At 37.2% G+C, this 24919-nt stretch overlaps 2 protein-coding genes across 2 annotated transcripts; one reads left to right on the top strand and one right to left on the bottom strand.

Moving 5' to 3' along the window:
* The first annotated feature begins 1974 nt into the window (after positions 1-1974).
* Positions 1975-14751, top strand: dpysl4 (dihydropyrimidinase like 4). Its single transcript, XM_017483130.3, has 14 exons — positions 1975-2241; positions 3398-3486; positions 4689-4873; positions 5716-5880; positions 6887-6948; positions 7077-7157; positions 7262-7330; positions 8490-8610; positions 9217-9373; positions 10395-10536; positions 10873-11043; positions 11189-11368; positions 11607-11778; positions 12994-14751. The coding sequence occupies exons 1-14, from the start codon at positions 2203-2205 to the stop codon at positions 13083-13085; spliced, it is 1725 nt and encodes a 574-aa protein (XP_017338619.1). The 5' UTR covers positions 1975-2202; the 3' UTR covers positions 13086-14751.
* A 137-nt stretch (positions 14752-14888) lies between these two features.
* Positions 14889-22757, bottom strand: LOC108273717 (zinc-binding protein A33). Its single transcript, XM_017483149.3, has 6 exons — positions 22191-22757; positions 21993-22088; positions 19972-20202; positions 19520-19542; positions 19310-19434; positions 14889-18359 (listed from the first exon to the last, which is right to left on the bottom strand). Exons 1-6 carry the CDS (start codon positions 22626-22628, stop codon positions 17824-17826), a joined length of 1449 nt encoding a protein of 482 aa, XP_017338638.2. The 5' UTR covers positions 22629-22757; the 3' UTR covers positions 14889-17823.
* Between the last annotated feature and the right edge of the window lie 2162 nt (positions 22758-24919).

The raw sequence follows: 24919 nt of genomic DNA, 5'->3' as shown, positions 1-24919 counted from the left end.
AAACGTGCTGATATACAGTCAGCATTTTGCCAAATAGCTATGTCAAAATAGATTAAGGTAACTCTTTGGGCTCTGTGTGTGTGAGTGTGTTTGCGTGTGTGTGTGTGTGTTTGTCTGTCTTCATGCATGCCTGTCTTCATTCCTCAGGGGATGTGCTCATTTCAGAAGAGCAGTTTCCTCAGTGCCCGTACTACAGAGTGACCCAGCTTTTTTTCTGAGACGGCCTTTCCTTTACTAGATTCTATTCCACTATCTTGGAAGTTAATCTTGTGTTAATCCTGAGCGCGATGGCTGAGAGGAAACTGTCTGATGAGGATACTGAGCGGGGGTCTCTGCTCTCTGGGCTGGGCTCGAGCAGTCCCAAACCACGGGTCATGTTAGGTGGCATGTTCTGTTGTGTGGAGGGTGCGTTTGAAAATAAAACTCTCAATTTCGAGTCATTCAGCCCGAGCTCTGCCAGAAGACAGATTGGGAACAGACATTACTCACACATTCTCAGCGAAAGCAGCACCCACACACCAACATCCAGATCTGAGGCAACAGAGTCTCCTGGTTTATGCGATCAAACCATCACACACACAACAGAGGACCAGCAGGTGTGTGGAGGGACACAGGAGGTAAGACCGAGATTTTTTGTACTCATTTTGTTTCTTTGTTGGTTTTTGATGCAGCTCCTGTATATAGGTATGTGGGCTATTAGTATTTGTGTGAGTCATTTACACAGATAGTAGTCTACTACAGATATTTACACAGATAGTAGTCAACTACACATAGTCTATCTGTATTCCTATGGATAGTTATGGGTTCTTTGCTTTCTAAATGGGTTCTATTTTGAACCCTCTCTGAAATCCTTCTGTCTGTTGTACAATTTTACATAGCACCTTTAAGCATTTCCCCAGAAGAGAACATCTTTATGGTGCTAGATGCAACCTTTTATTCTGTGTGTATTCGTAGCTCCAGAGCAACTATGAAGCCATTACAGTAATATCATTCAGTGAACAAATCAAAATCTGAAAATGCAACATAGCGTTATATGCAGCACACAAAAACTGGCAAGATTGCATTGCCTTTATGTACAGTGTATTAGCCTACATGTAGTGCAATATAATAATAATAATAAGAAGAAGAAGAAATATTATTATTATTATTATTATTATTATTATTATTATTATTATTATTATTATTATTGTGAACTTATGTGTAAAGGTGAAGCACAAGAAAATAATAAAGAAGATAAATATTTCTATATGGTAAAACTTCTAAGGTAATTATATTATTGTTATTATTTAATTGAATACGCACTACTACTACTACTACTACTACTACTACTAATAATAATAATAATAATAATAATAATAATAATAATAATAATAATCATTATTATTATTGTTGTTATATTATTATTATTATTATTATTATTATTTAATTGAATATTATACTACTACTAATGTATACTACTACCCCGTTAAGGGTGCCCCCCCCCCCACCTTTGGTCCTGAGATAGGGTCCAGGCTCCCCCTCAACTTGACCCTGTGTATTATAAGTGGTAGGCCTATAGAAGATGGATGGATGGATGGATAATAATAATAATAATAGTAATAATAATAATAATAATAATAATAATAATAATAATAATAATAATTTATGTAAAAGTAAAGCACTATCAAGAAAATAAATGAGAATGTATTTGAATATTATGCATTACTGTATTCTACTGATAATAATAATAATAATAATAATAATAATAATAATAATAATAATAACAACAACAACAACAACAACAACCATAATAAAAATAGCCAGCTAATATGAAATGCATACAAGACAAGAAAATAAGAAATAGTATAACTCTCTAGGGACCACCAAGTGGTCTCACGGAGGTCCGGTAGCAGGGTGCGGTGCTCAGTAAGCAGATGGTGTTCGGCTGGAGGAGGATGTTTGAAGGGAGGAGGGGTAGAATAGGAGGTGTGGTGTGCGAGAGAGAGGAGGTGTGTGTGAGAGGAGGTGTGTGTGTGTGTGTGTGTGTGAGGGGGGTAGGAGGAGAGGGAGGACTCTGGTCGCATTGTTCAGCTCCATCCCACATTACACCGCGCTACACCCGGTACTGAAAGTGACAGCTCCGCTCCCCGGCTCCATCGCTGCTGCTTTACTGTGCTGTGCTCACACACACATCTCATCTCCAGGACCTCTCCATTCCCGGCTATGTCTTTCCAAGGCAAAAAGAACATTTCCCGTGCTACGGTAAGCGGTGTGGAGAGATTTACAGGAAACGGCGAGACGAGATGCGGCGGCTTTTTATTATCCGTGTGCAGTGATGGCGCCGGTTACAGTCTCGCGTCTAACCGCGTGTCTAGACAACCTTTACAAGCTGACAGCTCAAGAAGATAACGAGTGGTGTCTTGTCGGTTGATATAAATCGTCAGAAAATGATTTCTACATGATATTTAATGGGTGAATCTCTGCGCCATGCCCATTTTACTCGTATTTATTAATTCTAGGGGTTCATTGTGTCATACATCCGCTCTAAATCCGCCTTTCAGTCCTTTGTTATTATTATGAAAATGATTTAAAATAAACATTTAACCTGGCCTGTAATGTAAATGACGCGCCCACGTCCTAATTCCTGACCCAGCAAATGTAAAGACTCCAGTGTGTGGCCTAGAAGTCTGGCTCTCCAGGTTTTCCAGACTTAGGAATGAGGTTTTCTTTATTAGGGTCGGAAACAGACATGCATATTTTTTTGGTGTCTATAGCATATCCAGATATCAACTCAACCATGACAGAGTGGCCTTATTGGAGCTCATTTGTCAGTGGTGTGTGAATATCTGTCTTGTCTGTTGTCTCTTGTGAGCTTGAAGCATGATCAGGGCCTGTGTATTACATGCTCACAGCTGCAGGCGGGTGATGGAGATGTGCTCATGGTTGTGTTACAGTTGTGCTACACTGCTTTACCAGCATGAACTGGTATTTCCAAAGCACCCATTACCACCATTAACAAATATTTAAGATATGTGTTCAAAACACAGGCCGTAAAGATGTACTTAATAATAGAATGATAGAATAATAGAATGAATAATAGAATGAGTTGAAATGCAAGCATTGAAGCCTGGTGGAAATAAATTGTGTTGAGTACAGGAAGTCGAGCTAATTGGCTTAATGTGCTCATTTGAAGAGAGGAGTGCAGTGAAAAATCAGGGGTGTGTGGCGATGGATGTCATGATGTACAGGAAAGAGATTTGTTGGAGTAAGAGTGGAATGGTGAGACAGCTTTGTAGATGTCTTTATGTGATAAGAAGACCAAAGCTAATCATTAGAGAGCCAGTCTAATATGACTAATAGCCTATGTACAATGCTAAAATTGTGAAAATGGCCTTTTGATGTGTTTCTCAATCTGCAGAGTGACAAGATCATTATCAAAGGAGGGAAAATTGTGAATGATGACCAGTCGTTCTATGCTGACATCTTTATCGAGGATGGGACCATCAAGTACGTCTTTCTGATATACTTGTACAAGATATCCTTACGTGCACAAATCTCATTTTATAATTGCTTTGATGTGCCGCTTCTATACAATATTTCATTATACGACAGAAACGGGTACAAAGGTGCATACATTTCCACCCTCATTAAAAATCCAGATCCTATGAATATGCAAATTGAAAATGCTCCTAACCCAACACACCCCACCCTCATACCCGTTTTTCCCAGTGTGTCTGTCATGTGTTGATCCTTTATAAATGTGCTAAAACTGCTGCAGTGACAGTTCAAGCCCTTTAAATGGAGAAATAGGGGAACCCTGACAGAATTTAATCATAAAATATTGAGGGTGGCTTTAATAATATCATTTAGGACCCTTCATGAAAAGCATTACATTGGAGTGCATGTCCTTCTATTAGTCCATCGATCTTTCCGCCCATAAATAATAGTATTATTTTTATTATTTATCTGGAAGACCTTTTTGTTTCAGCATCTATTTATATTCAGCAAATGTAACCACAATATTTACAATAATATGACCAATTTTTTTTTATAACCTAAGTGCTATCTAGTTTTAAATAATTTTGTTTCTTAAAAAAAGTTGAAAACATTCTATCCAGAAGTCTTAAAGTGAGTGTATCAAAAGTTACCTGTCATTTTCAAGTTGTAATTTCTCTGTGCGAATTTGTGAAGTTAAAAATATCACCTTTGTCCCTTGTGAAACTGGAAATGAAAAACTAACAATGGAACAAATACATAACCATGTTAATTGTCCTGAAAGTTGTAGTTTACAGCAAATAAAGTAAATACTCTTCCCTTCATTTCATGTTCTTAAAATGTCGGCTATTTAGAAATAACAATTCATTTTTTTCCAAAATTTTATTTTACCGCACCTCAATAATCAATGGAACCATATTATTTATAGCGTTATAGTTACTTTAATTATTGTTTATTGCAGTAGAATAATTAGACTGTTATGCATGTATTCATGTGTATCTTCAGGCTTTTGCAGCTTGTATAGTTAATATGTCAACCAGCTAAACTAAGAGAATTTGGCTCATTGTTAGAGTATTAGTATTTCTAGACCATGCCCTATGTGTACTGCCATTTTTTGATCAACACTACAGAGCCACTCTGGAAGTCACTCTGGATAAGGATGTTGTTCAAATGCTGTAACTGTAAATGTAAATCTTCTTTCCGGTGTCATTTAGGCAGATTGGGGAGAACCTTATCGTGCCCAGCGGGGTGAAGACTGTGGATGCTTATGGGCACATTGTCATCCCAGGTGGCGTCGATGTGAACACCAGCTTCCTGACACCCTACCTGGGAATGATGCCCGCTGATGACTTTTACCACGGCACATGCGCTGCCCTGGCAGGAGGCACCACCATGATCAGTAGGTTAAAGCTGTATGAATAACATAGTAATGTGTATAGAAAAATATTAGCTAAGAATGAAATGCTCTATTATTTAAATAAGGTGTAGACAAGAAAAAGCACTAAACTGCAATGCATGGTTTTCCAATGACTTAAATGAATGTCAAGATGATTAGAGAGAAGAAGAGAGACAGGAGATTATAGGAGGCAAAATAGTCATGCAGAAATGGATGATGAAAATGCAGTATAAAAGAAAGAGAAGGGAATCATGGGGAAATAAGTGATGGATTTAAAGGGGAGATAAGATTTGATGGCACATTTTAGGCAGGTTAAAATTATTTACTGAACAATACGAATAAGGAGGATGTGACTGGTTACTGGAACAGGAGCTGTGTGTATGGGTGTGTGTGTGTGTGTGTGTCAATGTGAGAGCTTGCCCTTTCTCATTAAAATCATGAGATCAGGATCACAGTGCTGTCACAAAGTGTAATCCTTTTCCACTCATCTCCTGCCACAAACACTCAAATCACCCCCAGTCTGTAATTTGATTTTGGGAACACCAAAATGTGTCTTTGCAAGAAGAGAGACACTGAAAGAGTCTTAATGGTCTATAATGCAAACTAACTTAACTTTAACTGCTCTCATATACTCCAGATTATATTACAGTACTCCATTTTTGCATAGTTTTTTGTCCGTCAGGATATTTGTATAACTTACTTAAGGCAAAGGCAGTAATAGCCATTAAATAATGTGTCACCACGTTGTATAGGATGAAAGTAAAGCATTTCATCTCAGTAATGGTCTATGACAAATAATATCAGTGCACACCGGTCAAATATATTTTCTGTCTTTCTGTCTGTAGTTGACCATGTTGTTCCTGAGCCTGGCATCAGTTTGCTGACTGCTTATGACCAGTGGAGGGATACAGCAGATAAGCGATCATGCTGTGATTACTCGCTGCACATGGACATCACCCGCTGGCATGAGGGAATGTTTGAGGAGCTTGAAACTCTGGTCAAAGATAAAGGTAACTGTTTTCATATTTACTATCACAATACATATCAAAATCAGGACTATGCACCATCATGAGTGATAATATTGAGTTAGAATACTGTAACATTGCTATGCTTTATCACATAACAGATGTTTACGTATAGTCCACAAGACACAATAATAACTGAATTTACTCGCAGGAACCAGTTCAAAAGTTTACACACTCTTGATTCTTAATACTGTGTGTTGTTACCTGGAGGATCACCGACTGTTTTTATGCTTTGTGATAGTTGTTCATGAGTCCCTTGTTTGTCCTGAGCAGTTAAACTGCCCACTGTTCTTTAGAAAAATCCTCCACTTCCTACATATTCTTTGCTGGTCCAGCATCTTCTGCATATTTGACCTCTTCCCAGCAATGGCTATATGATGTTGAGATCCATCTTTTCACACTTAGGACAACTGAGGGACTCATACACAGCTATTACAAAAGGCGCAAACATTCACTGATGCTCAAGAAGGCAACACACTAGGGGGCCGGGGGGTGTAAACTTTTGAACAGGATGATCAGTGTAAATTGTTGTTATTTTTTTTAAAGATCTTATTTTTTCATTTACTACTGCTCTTCAGAAGCTACATAAGATATTTAAATTTTTCCCAGAAGACAAAATAATAATTTACACCGATAATCTTGTTCAAAATTATACACCCCCCTGGGTCTTAATGTATTGCCTTGTTGAGAATCGGTGAATGTTTGCACCTTTTGTAGTAGTTGTGTACGAGTCCCTCAATTGTCCTCGGTGTAAAAAGATGGATCTCAACATCATTTAGCCGCTGTTGGAAAGGAGTCAAATATGTAGAAGATGCTGGAAAACCAAATAATGCGCAGGACCTGGAGGATTAACCTTAACCTTATATTTCCTCACTGTATTATAAGGCTTTATTTTGACAAGTTGTCTAATAGGAATTACCTCAAAGCCTGTAGATATTAAATCTGATCTTAAGTACAGTATGTAACATACGTAATTATCTGTGTGTTTTAGGTGTTAACTCCTTCCTGGTTTTCATGGCTTATAAGGACAGGTATCAAAGCTCAGATTCACAGGTAAGTTTGATAGTCAACACTAATGTGATATGTCATGAGTCATTCATCCAGGTATTATATACACCCTGACTGTTAGAATGAATGTGATGTACAGTACCTATTTAAAGTGAGTTCTGTCTTTACTGTAGATGTATGAGATATTCTCCATTCTGAGAGATTTGGGAGCAATCGCTCAAGTACATGCTGAGAATGGGGACATTATTGAAGAGGTAATGACCAGACCATGTGGAAAATTTTATAGCTTGGGTGTAAAGTAAGGCCTCCTTACTTACTGTATATTTTCTAAAAGAGATGCTGTTTTTTGTGATCTCAGGAGCAGAAGAGGTTGTTGGATCTGGGGATCACAGGCCCTGAGGGACATGTGCTAAGCCATCCCGAGGAGGTACACGCATTTCAAGTTACACCACTTTCCCTATTTAGCAGTGGATGTCCTATTCATCTTAGTCATTTATTCATTGTCCACCAATACAATTGTAACATCCACTTAAAATGAATAGCAATACAGACAGTGTTTAAGGATGTGGATGTCATATAAAATGCCATTTTACTCATATTTACAAAGACCAGCCTTTTCAACATTTTTATTTCACCTTGTCATAATAAGGGTGAACTGAAACAAACATAATCCCTGCAATACATTTCTCTCATTTTTAGTAGGCAAATTGAACTCATCAAAAAAAATCATCAGAATTTAAAATGGGTCAGGAAACATAATTACTAAATAGTAGAGATGCAACGATGTATCGGCTGATAAAGGCTATTTTTCATGTATAAAAACATCCAATGATTAGGGCCCATTATATCATGTCAACAAAAGAGGGTGGGAAAACACATCGATTTCATACTGTGTGTAAAGATGATGTCTCTTGTGTGGAATAATGACGAAACTGCAGTTTGTAAGCTCTGTAAGATCTTCACTATTACAATTTTACACAGGAAGTGAGCGGCAGTGAAGCGGGAGTTTCGGCGTCGAGTCGTAATTTTTCTTTTTTTTATTCTTTGTCGTGCTGCTCGCGCTGAATTAAAGGGCCTGTACACCGTTGAAAGATTTAAATGAAGATGAGTTGACAAAAAAGTATATATTGCACAGAAAAATATATTTGTAGAGTAGTGTATTTCATATCCAGTTAAAAAAGTTGATAATATATATTACCAGTTTGAGGTTTAATGATGAAGTAGAAATTAATAACATTTAATAAGTTAAGAAATCTTACTTTAATCTTCAGAATTTAGTTAATGTGTTAATGTTAATTAGAGTAATGTGTTTTCTGTTTATGAGACCAGTTACTGTGAAACAACTTGCTGAAATGGAGAGAATAAAGTTTTTATTTGCATCTCCTTCAGAATAGTGGAATTAATTATTATTAATTTAAAAGAAGGCATAAAAGGCACAACTATCTGTAGCGGTATCGGACGATATGACTCTGAATAATTGGTTATCGATATCGACTGAGAAATTTAGTATTGGTGCATCTCTACTAAATAGTTAATTTCTGCAACACATGCTGAATTGCTCATTGTGAGTGTTTTCTATTCACTAGGTGGAGACGGAGGCCGTGTATCGAGCCATCACCATCGCTAAACAGGCCAACTGCCCTCTCTACATCACCAAAGTGATGAGTAAAGCCGCTGCTGATGTCATCGCCAAGGCCAGGAAAAAGGGTACAAAACCCCATAGTAATTAGACATATGGGAAAGAGTGATGCCTCATGAAGAATCATGCAGGAACAAGAGTGGGGCAGTCATGGCTCATTGGTTAAAGGCTCTGGCTTACTGATCAGAAGGTCAGGAGTTCAAGCCCCAGCATTGCCAAGCTACCACTGTTGGGCCCTTGGGCAAGGCCCTTAACCCTCAATTGCTCAGCTGTATAAATGAGATAAATGTAATTTGCTCTGGATAAGGGCGTCTGCCAAATGCTGTAAATGTAAGAGATGTGTCCCAAATGATGTGCTAAACACTTAACCATGTAGTCTATGAATTTTATAAGGTTATTTTTTCATTTAGCATCTGAGTCTGATAGTCCTTCCCCCTCTGCTAAGTAATTAAAGCTGCGACAGTTGAGTGCATGAAGTGTCCCACATTCCACACTTCTTTTTTTAGTTTTTTTAAGTGCATCATCCGGGTAGTTAAAGTGTACTTTTTCTATTTGGAATTTTCAGTGTGAACACACTAATCGCACTATTTATAATACAAAATGCCATAGAATAGTGTACATGTATGTGAATTGGGACGCACCTACTGATTAAATCACTTGCTTTTGAATACTAGGCATGGTTGTTTATGGAGAGTCAATTGCAGCTAGTCTTGGAACGGATGGGTCACACTATTGGAGCAAAAACTGGGCCAAAGCTGCTGCCTTTGTCATGTCTCCACCTCTCAATCCGGATGTGGGAACCCCAGACTACCTCAATTCCATGCTGTCATGGTAAGTCTCTCAACAGGGCTTCTGAGTGAAACAACTAAAAAATGTTCATGTGTGAGATCGAATTCTGTCAATGCCATAGCCATCCATGGCTGGGGGTCCAAGAGAGCAAAATTGTCTGTGTTCTCTGAGTGGTAGGGATTGCATTACTTTCTCTACTGTCAGTCAGAGCAACAAGAGTCAATCATAGGTATCTGTGTGTTCAGTTTTTTGGATGAGCATAGACAGCACTGTCCTGAGTATTCAGCTGTCCTGTGATGTACAGTTTACGGCCAAAAGTATCTAACTAATCACACCAATATGTGTTTGTTTAACACTGCATTCCAGATGTAGTCCTCCCTTTGTCCTTATAATAACCTCCATTTTTCTGGGAAGGATTTCCACTAGATTTTGGAGCATGGCTATATGGGATTTGTATCCATTCAGCCACAAGAGCGTTAGTAAAGTTGGGTACTGATGTCAGGCAAGAAGGCCTGGCACATAATCAGCATTCCAGTTCATCCCAAAGATGTTCAGTGAGGTTGAGGTAAGTGCTCTGTGCAGGCCAATCGAGGTATTCCACACCAACCTTGGCAAACCATGTCTTTATGAACCTCGCTTTGTGCAGAGGGGCATTATCATGCTGAAACAGGTTTTCCGGTGAAGTGAAATCTTAATGCTACAGAATACAAAGACATTCTATATGATTCTGTGCTTCCAAATTTGTGGTAACAGTTTGAGGATAAACCACATATGGGTGTGATGGTCAGGTGTCCACATACTTTTGGCCATCAAATGTAGCATATGTATGTGCTAACCTTCACCCTCCCCAGTTGGTAGCTGTCGTGTGATAGGGGAGCGTTAGGTAGTAGTATCTCTCAGTAATTTGAGAGATACAGGGGTAAAAATTCCACAACATTAAAGAATGTGTCGACTTCAGCAGCAAAGTATTGATCATGTCTCCTAAATGTAACCACAGTTGCTGCTTTATGTGCATGAAATGCAATTATCTATTTAATATTAATATAATAATACTGTGTTGCAGTGGGGATCTTCAGGTGACAGCCAGCGCTCACTGCACATTCTCCACAGCCCAGAAAGCTGTAGGGAAAGACAACTTTACACTCATTCCTGAAGGGACCAATGGCATCGAGGAACGCATGAGTATCATCTGGGACAAGGCTGTGGTACGTCACCTTCTCTCTTTCCCGTTCTTTCTTTTTCTGGTAATCTCTATTATTATTACCCACATATTAGTGTGAATAGCATTTAACAATGCTGTTTTATGGCAGTTATCAGTTATAATTTTTGTGGGAGAAATGTTTTGATGTACATTTGTGCTTTGTCTCGCTTTGTGGTTTGTTATTCTCAATGGATGTGATACCGTTTATGTACATTGTCTATATGTGTTTATGTATTGTGCTCTTTCACAATAGAAGTCATACTTTGTGTTTTTATTATACATGTAAAAACAGTTTTAGTGCTATATTTTCACAAATAATATGATGTTTTCTTATCTCCAGGCAACTGGTAAAATGGACGAGAATGAGTTTGTGGCAGTGACAAGCACAAATGCAGCCAAGATTTTCAACTTGTACCCTCGCAAGGGCAGAATCGCAGTGGGCTCTGATGCTGATCTTGTCATCTGGAACACCAAAGAGACCAAAACCTTTTCAGCCAAAACTCACAATCTGGTAAAGCTTACACATGGAAATGTTTTGGACTGATAATGGCCCTTGGACAACTGATGAATCCAAATCCAGTCCCCTTATTGTATTAAAAGTAAATAGGCCTGTAGTTTTATCATTTCCTTTATTTACCATGTATTTTTTTCTGAAGACTGTAGAGATGAATATCTTTGAGGGCATGGAGTGCAAGGGCTTTCCCATGGTTGTCATCAGCCAAGGCAGTATTGTTTTGGAGGATGGCAAGTTGGATGTGTTGGAGGGTTCAGGTCGCTTTGTCCCCAGGAAAGCCTTTCCAGACTACGTGTACAAGAGGATCAAAGCCCGGAGCAGGGTACGAGACTCTGAGACTTCAAGTTTCTGCACTTAAACAAGATATACATGAGCAGAGGTGCTTTGCATTGACTAAGGGTCGTGTTGGCACCAGCTGTCTTTTTCAAAAGTAAAACCAAATATTGCCCTCTCATGGACCTTGCCTCTTGGAGAAAATGCCTAGAAAAAACAACGACAAATTGTTACCTGGATTTTAAATATGTGAAATGTGTGTTGTAATGATTTAAAATGTGTTGCAGATGGCAGAGGCCCGTGGTGTTCCTCGAGGTAATTACGATGGTCCAGTCCATGATGTAATCAGCATGACCAAGTCTGTACCACCGACTCCTACCACCAGAGGGTCCTCCTGTCCAGGGAAGAGTGTGGTGGGGCCAGCTAGAAACCTGCACCAATCAGGATTCAGCCTGTCTGGTAATCACTGGCCAACATTATTTGTCTTTTGTAATTACTCTGTAATGGTATTTTTATCTGTTTACCTGATTTTGCACATAAACATACAACAATCTTAACGTTACAAAAAAAAAAATTTGGGTTGAGCTGGAAAAGTGATTTTTTTTTTTTTTTTTAAGGTCACAATGCAGTTATAAATCAACTTGCGATTATCAGATACTAGTTGACTGAGTGGTGGTTCAGTAGTTAAGCCGTTGAATTACTGTTTGGAAGATTGTGAGTTCTAAATCCCATCATGGCCAACTGCCACTGCTGGGCCCTTGAGCAAGGCTCATATCATGTTCACATAACTTGGAACTCATATAGACATTTACATATCTTGTTTTCCTCACTTAGCATGGGAGGATGTTAGTGATTCTGTTTCAACCCCTTTTCTTAAAAAAATTAATAATAATCAGCATATATCCATTTTCCCCTCACACTAACTAACTGTGTGAGTTAGCATTTGGCAGAATTGAGAGCTGTCAGCCATTAAGACACAAGTATTTCCATATATTTTCCTGTAAGCCCTGTCTGATTCGTCTTGCCTTCATTCACTGATGATAAATACAACACTCCCTTCATTGAAGATAGAAAATTATAACACTGCAGTCTTCTTTTACTGATGTAGTGACAAACCGCTCCAAGTGGAGAACTATTTTGGGCTAAAGAAAAAATCTTCAAGTCTACAGCGCCGAATGCCCAAGCCAGGTCACGACCATGGCATCTGCCAAATGCCGTAAATGTAGTAGACTTTTTTCTTCAAAATTAGTTAAATGCCATAAATTCCATTAAAGGTTTTACACCAAAACATTGCTTAATTGCTTTAAAGGCCTAACGTGGCAACACTCATTCTATCTTTTAAAGATAAAAAGACATCAATATAAGGTTGGTAGCCACTTTAGATTATATGTTGTCAAACAAATGTCATAAAGCAGATTCGGTTGGACTTTTGTGGAACCAATCAAGCACAACACCAAAATACAGAGAATGGTATGAAGGAGTGATGCTGGGGCTGATTGCTTCCTAGCCCAGACTGTAGATTCATGCAGCCTACCAGTGAAAGTCATGTCAGGTGATCACTGCGAACACTGAGCATTAAAAAATATAAATTGGAAAGTTCTGTGTGGTTTGAATTTAGATTAAGTCTTAAATCAACAATCTATAGTGTTTTAACTAACTGTCTGTCTAATAAAGGAACTCAGATGGATGACCACATCCCCAGGCGTACAGCACAGCGGATCGTAGCACCCCCTGGAGGGAAATCCAACATCACATCCCTTTCTTGAGGTGCTTCCACTAAAGGAAAACATGCAAATATCCACAATTGGCTTCCAGTTTATTATATACCAATAATATCATGCAAGCAACATTTTATTCACAACCTTTCTACAACTTCTCTGCTTCCCATCTGCAAAGCCCATAGTGCAGCATGAAACATTTTCCAGAATGTGCAGAGTCCACATCCTATTTGTCCTATTCTGCTTTCACATACAAGTAGCACTCATAATGTGATGGAGATGAATAGTCAATGATTGTAATGTCTGTATTATGCTGGAGGGATGACATCCTATGTTGCCTTTGAACCAGTGCTTTTCCTGTCAGATGTGTTTTGGTTTGAGACTGGATTTTTCAAGAGGGACTCTGTGTCCATGTCTGTACTTTGAGCAAGCTACTTATAGATGGTCTTAGCTTTGTAATAAAAATAGAGTTGGTGTAGTTAAGTGTGTAGGTTAGTAGAGTAATAAAGAGCCAACAGGCCAGTGGTTGAGTGTTAAATATCCAAGGCCTTATCTTTCAAAGAAAGGAACATGTAAGAAACAGTGGACTATAATGTATTACAGGTGAAAAGTCATTGCCTTCCTTCCATTGGCATCAATTCTGTCATTACAGTGTTTCTAATGTGAAACATTTGGTGCTCTTTAACATGCTACTGTGAAGAACAGAACACTTTCTAGCCCTTACTGTCTAGCCTCCTTTAATGTAAACCTCTCATTTTTACTTTTCAAAGGGCCTCAATTATAAACGGCCATTTTTATAGCCAAACTACACAGACCTTATTAGCCAGAAACGTTCGTATTTTTTTATTTGTGTTAAAAATGAGCTGATTTACAAATCAGTGATGCTCCGATGAAAGGAAGCCAGTCAATAAATTATTGTTTTCTACTTTTTTCTGTGTTCAGTCTGTAAATATGTTCTATGTTCTTAACTGTGCATGTTTGACATGTTCAACCTTCAATAAACAGGTTTTTAGGGGAAATTCATTTCTTATTATTTAATGGATAATAAATACAGACGCTGAAGTGTTTTGATGTTTGAACCTCTGCCGAATATAAGCCATGATATCAGTGTAGTGGGTTTGTTACATTTAATTGAAATACGCGAGACAGAACATATTCCAAGCACAGATCTGTTAAAGGAGCCGACAGTGATGGAAGTGTCAAGACTGAATTTTCATTAGTTGACAAGAAACAAGTGCAAGTCAGCCAAGTGCTTAAGTGCTCTTGAAAGAACTGAGTCCTCAGATTACTGGCAAAAAAAAAAAAAGAGTGAGAACACAACATGGTATCACAGCTGAAAATGGCTAACAATATACTTATTTTGTATGAAAAGCTATGAAGCAAATTGATGAGAGTTGGAGTCGGGTCAACATTTGCAACTGTGACTACAACTTCATTCATGTGCACAAAATCCACACTTTGTTTTTTTTTTTAAGTGCTCTGAAAACATTCCTTCAAATGCAACAATCTGTAGCATCAATAACAGTACCGGTGAAAATCTCCAGTGTTCAGTTAAATCCAAAAGACTCAGATGAACACATTAAGTGTTAAGTCAACACCAAAGCATTTACTGTCTATTGTTACTAATATGCAGTTTTTCCTGCCTTTTCTCAGATCACTTAAAACACTACAGACAATTATTTACGGACTTCAATCTTTACATGCTTACAGTGTTAGACAGCTCTATCAGCTCTGTCTGGGCTATCTGCTTTTTATTCATAATTGCTCAGCTTAGTGAGCTATTTTTTAATTCTCATGTTCAACAACCAGAAATAAATAACACTACTTGCTATTAATAAACACTACATAATGTCATTTTACAAAACAAAAGTTTTTATTTGGTTATAGTATTGCAACACACCAACACAACGCAATGTGAAGGGAGAAAACTACAGCGTATAGCAAACACCGGCCATTTCAGACTATAAACAGACTATAATGCTACGAAATTATATACTCAGTTGTGTCTGTGTCAATGCATTGAATTAGGTAGCTAGCTCTCCATACTTTATTACGTTACATTAGCTACCAATTTTTTGCCTTGTTAATTAGGCTTATAGTAAAAAAAAAATACATGGTACCTGCAATTTGTCTTTATTGTTTAACCTTTAGATCTTTTGTTATGTTGATATCCATGAGAGCAGAGTATTTTTGTGAATTTTTGTGATTTTTTTAAACAAAAGATCAAAAGGTTAAACAATAAAGACATATTTTCACAGACTTCTTTGATCATATTTACCTAGGGTGCCAATATTAGTGGAGAGCACTGTAGCTGACATATTCCTGCCCTCATTCCCCAGCTCGGCTATGTCTGATATGAACACTTAAAAACACATCTGTGTGCCAAATGTCCTTGGAAATGGTGAGACAGATTACAGAAGGGTTAGTGCTGATGAGAAGAGACAGGTGCATATGAGAGGACACGCTTGTCTCGAGAGTCTCTTCAGTCCGGTGTAAACACAGGCCATTTCATCACTGTTTATGTATGTTATAGTTAATCAGTGTTAGATTTGTCCAGTGAACTCTGGTTAAGCAAAGAGCATTAATTTTTATATACACTTATTAGTCATCATTAGGGATTGTAAAATGATTGCACAAATAATACTATAAGAATGAAAGATATATATTGCTTTGCCATTTAATACTATTATGTCATAATACAATATAACGGGTAGATGTATCTGTAAAATCCTCATAGTTAGTTTATATATGTCCATGCATGCAGTGCCACATGACATATACACAGTTGTTTATCACTGTTCTTTGTGATTATGAAGCGAAATTAATATTCTGCATGCAGTTCCTGCCTCCATGCCCAAACATAATACTGCTTTGCACTAATGTACATTTACAGTATTTGCCTGTTTCATGCATAACTGACATCGCAAATGCAAGTGCAAATAGTTCAAAGTCATTATTATTACTTGAGCAGAGTCAGCTACAGTATAACACATAATAGATTACTGTTTCCCGACATTAACATTTCAGATTAGCATCAATGGCGTTTGATGAAATTATGCATTAGAATAAGAATTAGATGAGTGGGTTAAAGGTGAAAAAGCTTACATTTGTGAAGACACTCCTATAGCTGTACATTACAATTCTATTAATATTTTTGTATATATGGCACATACTGTATATAAATTGGTTTAAAGGCCTAAACGTATAGCTCATTACTGTATTGCATAATCTCTAAATAATAATAATAATAATAATAATAATAATAATAATATCATATTTTCAGGAAACCTTTTCAGAATATTCCAAAGTCGATATCTTTTTATTTCAATTTAGGTGAGAATACATCTAGATAAAGCTGATTTTTAATTAGCATACACTTAATTGCATCATTTTCTTACAAATAATAAGAACCTATAACAAAACACTTCTAATGATAGTCTCTGAAAAGTGTATCATGATTATGAAAAGTGTATGTATCATGATAACCTTAGCTCATTATAATATTGCTCACTCCTAGTACAGGATTAAAAGTACTGATACCCAGCATCAGTGCCAGATTGTCTTGAAATCCCATTATCATATTTTCTTTCTTTTTTCTTTATTTATTCTAAAGTAAAGGCCATATTTTTTCATAATTTAAAGAGGGGGGGGTCACTAAATAATATGCTGTTGCACTGGCAGTGAAAGTACTGAATTATTTTAATAGGAAAATAGTGTTTTAGGAGGATTATTAGTCCTTTAATATATCATTTAAAGCAATGTAGAAATATAGTTTTACCTTGCTGTGACTATACATCACTAAACCATAACATTACCTTGTGAACGCTTATTTCAGATGTCCTTGTAGGACGTACCATTACATTACTATTTCAGATTATTTCTGGCTTCGTTCATATCTGTCTTCTTATTTTACAGTGCTGTGAAAAAGTATTTGCAGATTTCTTCTGTTTTTGTGTATATGTCATACTAAATTGTTTCAGAGATTAAAATTAAATCTAAGATAAAACAAAGGCACCCTGAGTAAACACAAATTATTATGTTATTTATTGAAGCAAAAAAGTTATCCAATAGCAGCTGGGCCTGTGTGAAAATGTATTTGCCCCGTACTGAGTCGAAAGTGAAACTGTTTGGAAGGGTTCCTGTTACATCTGGTATAAACCAAAAACGAAATTCCACAAAAAGAACATCATACCTACAGTCAAGCATGGTGGAGGTAGTGTGATGGTGTGGGGATGCTTTGCTGCTTCAGGGCCTGGGCAACTTGCAATAATTGAGGGAAACATGAATTCTGATCTCTACCAGAAAATCCTAAAGAGAATATCCGGTCTTCAGTCAGTAAGTTGAAACTCAAGCACAACTGATTTATGCAGCAAGACAATGGTCCAAAGCATAGGAGTAAGTCCTAGTCCTAAAAGTAAGTGAAAGGCTGATCTCCAGTTATCGGAAGCATTTGGTTGTAGTTATTGCTGCTAAAGATGACACAACCAGATTTTAAGTTTAAGGGTGCAATTAATTTTTTACATTGGTGATAGGTGTTGAATAACGTTTTTTCTTCCATAAAAGTAAATAAATAAATAAATAAAAACTGTACTGTGTGTTTACTCAGGTTGACTTTGTTTTATGTTGTATTTCATCTGAAGATCTAAAACTATATAGTATGAGATATACACAAAAACAGAAGAAATCAACTTCTTTTTCACAGCACTGTATGCATACATCAACAGTATGACGTGACATTATTCTGCTACTTTATTCTTCCAACTCTTTCAGTGTGATCTTTCCTGAGCTATTCTGTGTACACAGACACTTTCTCAGCAAGGATGCGTAGAGGATGCCTTTTACATGAGTTAGAGAAATATGGATAGAGTTTCTCAGTGAACTTGGCTTTAAACCTGTAGATCAGTGTGTTATCTGCAGCATCTGAGAACGTGACCCTCCCCACATCCCAGTCCAGCTGAACTCGCACTCTTTGTGGTTTCTTCTTAACTGGAATCGGCTCGTTGGTAGAGTTCGGTGCCCGATAGTGACCTCCATGCAGGCACATGGTCCAAATGCCATGCTCAGGACTGAGTGAAAACCACTCCTTCCGTTGCACACTATCATACGCCACCCCGAGTGCCCACTCAGTGCTGTCGCCTACCTCCACGTCCCAGCTGTGGCGGCCTGTCCCCAAGGCCTCAGACCCGAGCACACACTTGTAGTAGCAGAAGCGCTCGGGGTTATCAGGTACCTGCTGCTCTTCATCTGTGTAGCGCAGGACAGTGAGGTCGTCAGATAGAGATAGGTACGCATCTGCTGTATTGGGGTCAAGGGTCACTGGAGCTGATGGGGAAGAGGTGTGAGTTGCACATGATTATACAGTGTCGTATAGGTTTGAAAAAGGATTTGGATAGGTTGTTGTTCCAGTATTCACACGAAACAGGAGCCTACATTTTGTGGTAAAATATTTTTTGCAAGTGCATTGTTGCTTGAACAAGTTGTCTGCATGTGTCATAAATTTTGTACATTTTCTCAGGAAAAAAATAAGGGTGCTGTACACATAGTAGCTGTACAACAATATATAAATAGTAGAGTTCTTTGCACAAAATGAATAAAATATACCTCAATTGAATAGCAGTATAGTATAAAGGTGGGTGATATTACAAAAACATAATCATATAATATGTAATATACATCATAATATTTTGTTTGCTGTTATTTACTAACAAACTGGAGGAGAGATGATATAACGGCAAACAGTACAAAACTGATGAAAATGTCCATGTATTTATTAATGCTGTACAAAAATAAACCATTATAAGAAATAAGAGGAGGAAATTATAATTGTATAATGTTCCACTAACATCTACTAGTTCCTGTAAGTTTATTATAATTTTAATTAAACAGTATGGCATTTTTATTTGTTTATTCAGGTTTTTATTTTTATTTTTATAAAATGATCATACCACATTGTCATATCCTTACACCAAGTTAGATCTACTAATACAGAGTATAGTTTTACTTTGTATTTGTGATATATATATATATATATATATATATATATATATATATAATATATATATATATATATATATATATATATATATATTTATATATATATATATATATATATATATATAATATATATATGTATATATATATATATATATAATGTATGTATGTATGTATGGGATAACTCTCAGTAATAACTCAAATCCAAAATCCAATGCCATACAGAAACAAAACAACAAGTCACAAAAAGCTTCATGTTATTCTTTCTTTCTGGTACTTACTGTATGTGACGACAGTTTGCATTTTCTCCCAGACTCTGAATTTGAGGCAGCTCAGATATTTGGCCACATCAAGCAGAGCTCCGTTCATCTCTTTAAGGTCCTGTGGTGTGCACTCCACCCTGTAACTGAAAACAAAGCACTCATTAAATTCAGGGTTTTATGTAATATCTGTAAAGAATGAAAATGTCACAGCTAATCTAGTTTACTTACCATTCAGACGCCTTCTTATAGTTCTGCAATACAACAAGGAATGATTCATTGGCCTGCTTTCAAACTCATACGCTCTTGTTATAATCCAGTTATCTTCCCACACTGTAAAACCGGATAGTTCATTTAACTCAAAAAATTTGAGGAAACTAATTACCTCAAAATGTTTAAGTTAAGTTTAAAGTTAAGTTTTTAAAAATAACAAAAATTTAACTCAAACTTTGTCATTTAAAATTAATCTCTGTTATATTTAAGTGTATTTGGCTTAAAGAAATTGATTTATCAACTGAAAAATTTTGAGGTAATTAGTTTCCTCAATTTTTTTTTAATTGAATGAACTTATCCGGATTTACAGTGCATAAAAGAAACTTTAGCTATAAGTATTTGGAAGAAAGTTATTGATATACATTCTGAATGGAATTGTGAAAAATTATATAAAGTCTTGTCATCTTTACCTTTAGAAATTCAAAGTCTTCAGAAGAAATGGCCTCCTCAGTGTACTTAATGGTTTCAGTCAGAGACATAATCTCCTCTGTTAGCCTGTCAATCTTCTCCTTTATTTTGCCACTCTTCTGCTCCTCTTCCTCCATCAGAGCTGCGAGCATGGACGCCTCCTCATCCCGGAGGAACTGCTGCAGCTTCTCAAAGTCAGCCTTTATCAGCTGCACTGTATGTTGGGTCTGCCGCTGCTCACAGGGATATATTAGTATTAACTTATTATTATTATTATTATTATTATTATTATTATATTTACAGTAATATTTATTTTGGTCCATCTGGACTTATACTACGTGTTAATTCAACACTGATTTTGTTATGTATTCATACAAAAGTTACAGTACTAAATGTACATATCATATATTACAGTATTATTCTACTATGTGTTATTGTTAATAGACAGATACACTATATAGCCAACAGTATGTGGACACTTGGCCAATCACACCCATATGTGCTTTTTGAGCATCCCATTCCACATTTAGTCTCCCTTATTGTTATAATAACCTCCACATTTCTGGGAAGGCTTTTCACTAGATTTTGGAAGGTGGCTGTAGAGATTTGTGCTCATTCAGCAACAAGAGCATTATTGAGTTCAGGCACTGATGTCTGGAGAGGAGCTCTGGGGTGCAGTCGGCATTCCAGTTCATCTCAAAGTTGTTTAGTGGGGTTGAGATCAGGGCTCTGTGCAGGAAACTGAAGTTCTTCCACTCCAACCTTAGCAAACCATGTCTTCATTAGCCTCGCTTTGTTGGCCGGAGCATTGTCATGCTGAAATATTAGGTTTGGGCCTCTTAGTTCCAATGAAGAGAAATTGTAATGCTACAGCATACAAAGACATCCTATACAATTATGTGCTTCAACTTTGTGGCAACAGTTTGGGGACGAATCAAATATGGGTGTGATGGTCAGGTGTCCACAAATTTTTGTATAGATAGATAGATAGATAGATAGATGTAAGACAGTGCAACATTGACTGGACCATTCATATTCAGTGTGTGTGGGATGTGAGGTAATGGGTTTTGTGTGAAGGAACATTCATGTCTGTGCAAATCATTAATGTGTGCAAAATTATGCAAAACCATTGGTTGGTGTTTTGCATGTGGGTAATTACTGTATCATGAGGTTCAATCTGGCTGGTGTTATACTTATTATACTCATTCTATCTAGAAGTAGTAAATGCTTGAAATCTGCCACTAGAGTAAGATACACACACATGATTTATTCACTTATATTCAAGATCTTTTTTTTATACTTGCTATGATATCATTTTTGGCACTGTATATAATTTAATATAGTCAGATTGATCTAGTATTTCCTATTATAAGGTTACATTAAACAAAATGTAAGATTATGAAGCCAATTTCTAGCCATTCTTACTAATCTGAAGCTTGAAACAGAATTGTTCTACTTGCAGATAATTTAGCTATTTTTTATTATTTATTTCAAGAAAGAAGGAAGAATGTCTGCCAATAGAATAAGCACATTTAAAGCTTAAAATTAGTAAACATGTCTGGAAATAGGTTTAATACTATATAGGAATACTAGGAAATACTAGAAAATTATGTCTATATTCAAGATATTTACAAGTCCTGGAAGCCCAGGAACAGAAATTGTTGTTGTCGTTTACTTTAAACATGCATGATTAAAATCATGCAATTTTTAACTGATCAGTTGTTATTATTATTTGGCCTTAGAGTAGGGAAAACTTCATACTGCAGAGCAGGAGGTCCCTAGGACCAGAGTTTGTACTGAATATATTCAGTAAGTTTTCAAAACACAGAACCCCAGTGCACACTAGCCTTAAAATAAAAAGAGGAATATTAGCTTTCAATTGCTTTGCTCATGAAGAACCACTAATGAAAACAATATCAATATGACTTTTAATCTGTGGACCAGAAGTCTGAACCTGTAACGCTGTAAGACTATGTAGGGACGAACGTCAATAAAATAGTGTCGATAGTAGTGATGCAGTTACCCTGATGTGATCTGCTGTCTCTTGGCAGATTTGTTTGGTTGTGTTTAGGGTCTCCAGCTTCTCCTGTAAGGGTGTCAATGCAAACCGCAGCTCTCTCTAAAGGCAGTTGGGAGAGAGAATACATATATTAGCATCCATATTTGTCTGAGAATCTTTTCAACAGTCACACGGGAATCTTTCTCTGTGTCTGTCTCTCACCTTGCACTCCAGAGCTGCTTCCTCTGTAGTATTACAGTCGTGACCCTCATGATCTTCTCCCTGGCACTGACTACAGATCAGCTCCTCGTCCTCCATGCAGAACAGAGTCAGTCTGTCACCATGCCTAGCACACGCCTTACCACCATCTGCCCAGTTATTGTCTTCCTGGATGAAGCCTAGCCCCAGCTCGGCCCGGGTCCTGTCTCGTTGAGGTTGACCTAGAAATATGGAGTCAAACAGGCCTTTGAGGACATTTTCAAGCAGCTCCCGTCCATAGCACTCAGTGCATCTTTGCTGCTCATGTCCTAACTCGAGCTGGCACAACTGTAAGCAAGACTGGCATAAGCTGTGTCCACAGGGGAGCAGGAGTGACCCCTCGGCCTGACACGCTGGGCAAACAGGGTCACCTGGAGGTAATGAAGGCTGATCAGATGCCATAATTATGTGCTGGCTGTTATGGTTCTTCAACGCTCACAAATGTTGACTTCTACAAGTTGTTCTATAGTCCTTTCTCTCTCCTGCTTGGGGTATGCTGCACTCTCTTCGTTTGTGGAAATCCCCTGTTGGTTAGTTGATGGGCTATTTATAAAGTTGTTATTTTGGATAGTGCCTTCTGACGTACGTGTGTGTGTGTGTGTGTGTGTGTGTGTGTGTGTGTGTGTGTGTGTGTGTGTGTGTGTTTGTGTGTGTTTTGAAGTAGGCCAGGTCACACAGAGGAAAGTTTATTTAGGTTCAATTCTGTGGTATCTTTACTGAAAGCACTATGCACAGGGGGCTAGGATGTCATATATGTTATGTTGCTACCTTATGTGGTGCTTCTGAGTGAGTGCTTAACAGTGTGAACATGTCTCCGCAGTTCGAGGGTTAAAAAGCCATGTTATTGGATATATGATTCATGTTTTTAATCTGCACAACACTGCAAACCCCAATTCTGAAAGTTGGGACAGTATGGAAAATGTAAAAAAAAAAAAAAAAAAAAATTCACCCTGTGCTATACCGAAAACACATTATTTGATGTTTTACTTTGTGAATTTAATTTATTTTTGAAAATATTCACTCATTTCAAATCTGATGACTACAACACAAACACTCAGGTTGTGTGTGGGTCCCTGCTGACAAAAAAACAACAGAAACTATCACAGAAATTCTAATGGTTCTAATGGTCCAAATCCTAATTCTGCTACAAATACCATTACATACCATCAGCTAACCATTAAATCCATTACCACTGTTCGTCCTTAATGGCATCCACTAGACATAACATGCCTCCAATAGAAGCAACAGATTACCAGTAGAGATCCACAGGGACCATTACAGTTTTTTTATTAAAACCAATACCCAATTCTCATTATAACCATTCAAACCATTACAAATTCTATGAGGGTTTCTATTGTTTTTCTTTTGTTTTCAGCAGGGGTGTATCACAGTACACACATATATATGTATGTATTCTCCTTCTTCACTTGACTTTAGTGATTGAAGCATCTAATAACATCAAGTCTTTAATGGTCCTATGAAGAATGGGTTGGTAGCGGGCTCAAAAAAATAAAATGAAAATGTCCAGTATTATTATTTATTACAGCACAGACCTACTGCAACAATACATTTTTTTTTTTTAATTTACCATCCAAGAATCACTGAATAAATACAGTAAAAGATTTGTTTTTAAGACCATTCTCACTTGTCAGTGGACTTGCTGATACCATGTAGATTTTGAAACCGGACCACGCCCATATCGATGTCGTAAGGCACATTAAAACATTGGAGCAATGACAACAACAACAAAAAAAAAGACTAATTTTTTTAAATTTTCCATACCATCTACACTGTTGAATATTTAATTTCAAGATACTCTGATATTGATAATTTATGCTTTTTTTTTTTTTGTAAAAATGAGAAAGAGTTGGTGACGCATTTGCTTTTTGAATGTAAAATTCAAATGTATTTGAATTGCCAAAATTTATCTTTAATTTAGTAAACATGAAATACTATTTTACACTAAAGGGATATCATTGTCCATTATGAAAACAATGTTAGCAAAGGTCTTGAATACATTGTTAATTTATTTCTACTAATGGAAAACTTTTATGTACGTAAGCAAAAGTATGTTAATTCATCCCCAATCTTTAGGGTTGTTTATACTGGAATTTGATTGTTTTATATCTTCTCTGAACTTGTTTTTTTTTAAAAAAAAAAAAAAGAAAGAAAAAAAAAGAGTCCTTAACATGTTAAAAAAAATTAAAATTATATATAATTTTTGAATAGGGCACACGGTGGCTTAGTTGTTAGCACGTTCGCCTCACACCTCCAGGGTCGGGGGTTTGATTCCCACCGTGGCCCTGTGTGTGCGGAGATTGTTCTCCCCGTGCTGTGGGGGTTTCCTCTGGGTACTCCGGTTTCCTCCCCCAGTCCAAAGACATGCATGGTAGGCTGATCGGCGTGTCCAAAGTGTCCGTAGTGTGTGAATGTGTGTGTGAGTGTGCCCTGCGATGGATTGGCAGGGTGTCCAGGGTGTACCCCGGCTTGTGCCTGATGCTCCCTGGGATAGGCTCCAGGTTTCCCTGTGACCCTGAAGAGGATAAGCGGTAGAAGATGGATGGATGGATAATTTTTGAATATAATTTTCTGACCCCTTGTTACCAATTAATGCCACACTTTGTTTTTTACTATTGCATGCTATGCTATGTTTGTTACATGCTGTTTTCAATTTAAAATAAAAATAAAAATTA

Source organism: Ictalurus punctatus, chromosome 13 (genome assembly GCF_001660625.3).
Source record: "Ictalurus punctatus breed USDA103 chromosome 13, Coco_2.0, whole genome shotgun sequence".
In the NCBI taxonomy this organism is placed as follows: Eukaryota; Metazoa; Chordata; class Actinopteri; order Siluriformes; family Ictaluridae; genus Ictalurus; species Ictalurus punctatus.
The sequence above is the reverse complement of the archived record's forward strand: the minus strand, read 5'-3'. Positions and strand labels throughout refer to the sequence as shown.

Excerpts from the sequence above, each read along its gene's own strand:
- LOC108273717 (XM_017483149.3), bottom strand. The coding sequence starts at position 22,628 with ATGGCATCTGATCAGCCTTCATTACCTCCAGGTGACCCTGTTTGCCCA. Across the intron at positions 20,203-21,992 it reads AGACAGCAGATCACATCAGG|CGGCAGACCCAACATACAGT; the intron begins GTAACTGCATCA and ends CCCTGTGAGCAG. Across the intron at positions 19,435-19,519 it reads TATAAGAAGGCGTCTGAATG|TTACAGGGTGGAGTGCACAC; the intron begins GTAAGTAAACTA and ends CTTTGTTTTCAG.
- dpysl4 (XM_017483130.3), top strand. The coding sequence starts at position 2,203 with ATGTCTTTCCAAGGCAAAAAGAACATTTCCCGTGCTACG. Across the intron at positions 4,874-5,715 it reads AGGAGGCACCACCATGATCA|TTGACCATGTTGTTCCTGAG; the intron begins GTAGGTTAAAGC and ends TTCTGTCTGTAG. Across the intron at positions 10,537-10,872 it reads TCATCTGGGACAAGGCTGTG|GCAACTGGTAAAATGGACGA; the intron begins GTACGTCACCTT and ends TCTTATCTCCAG.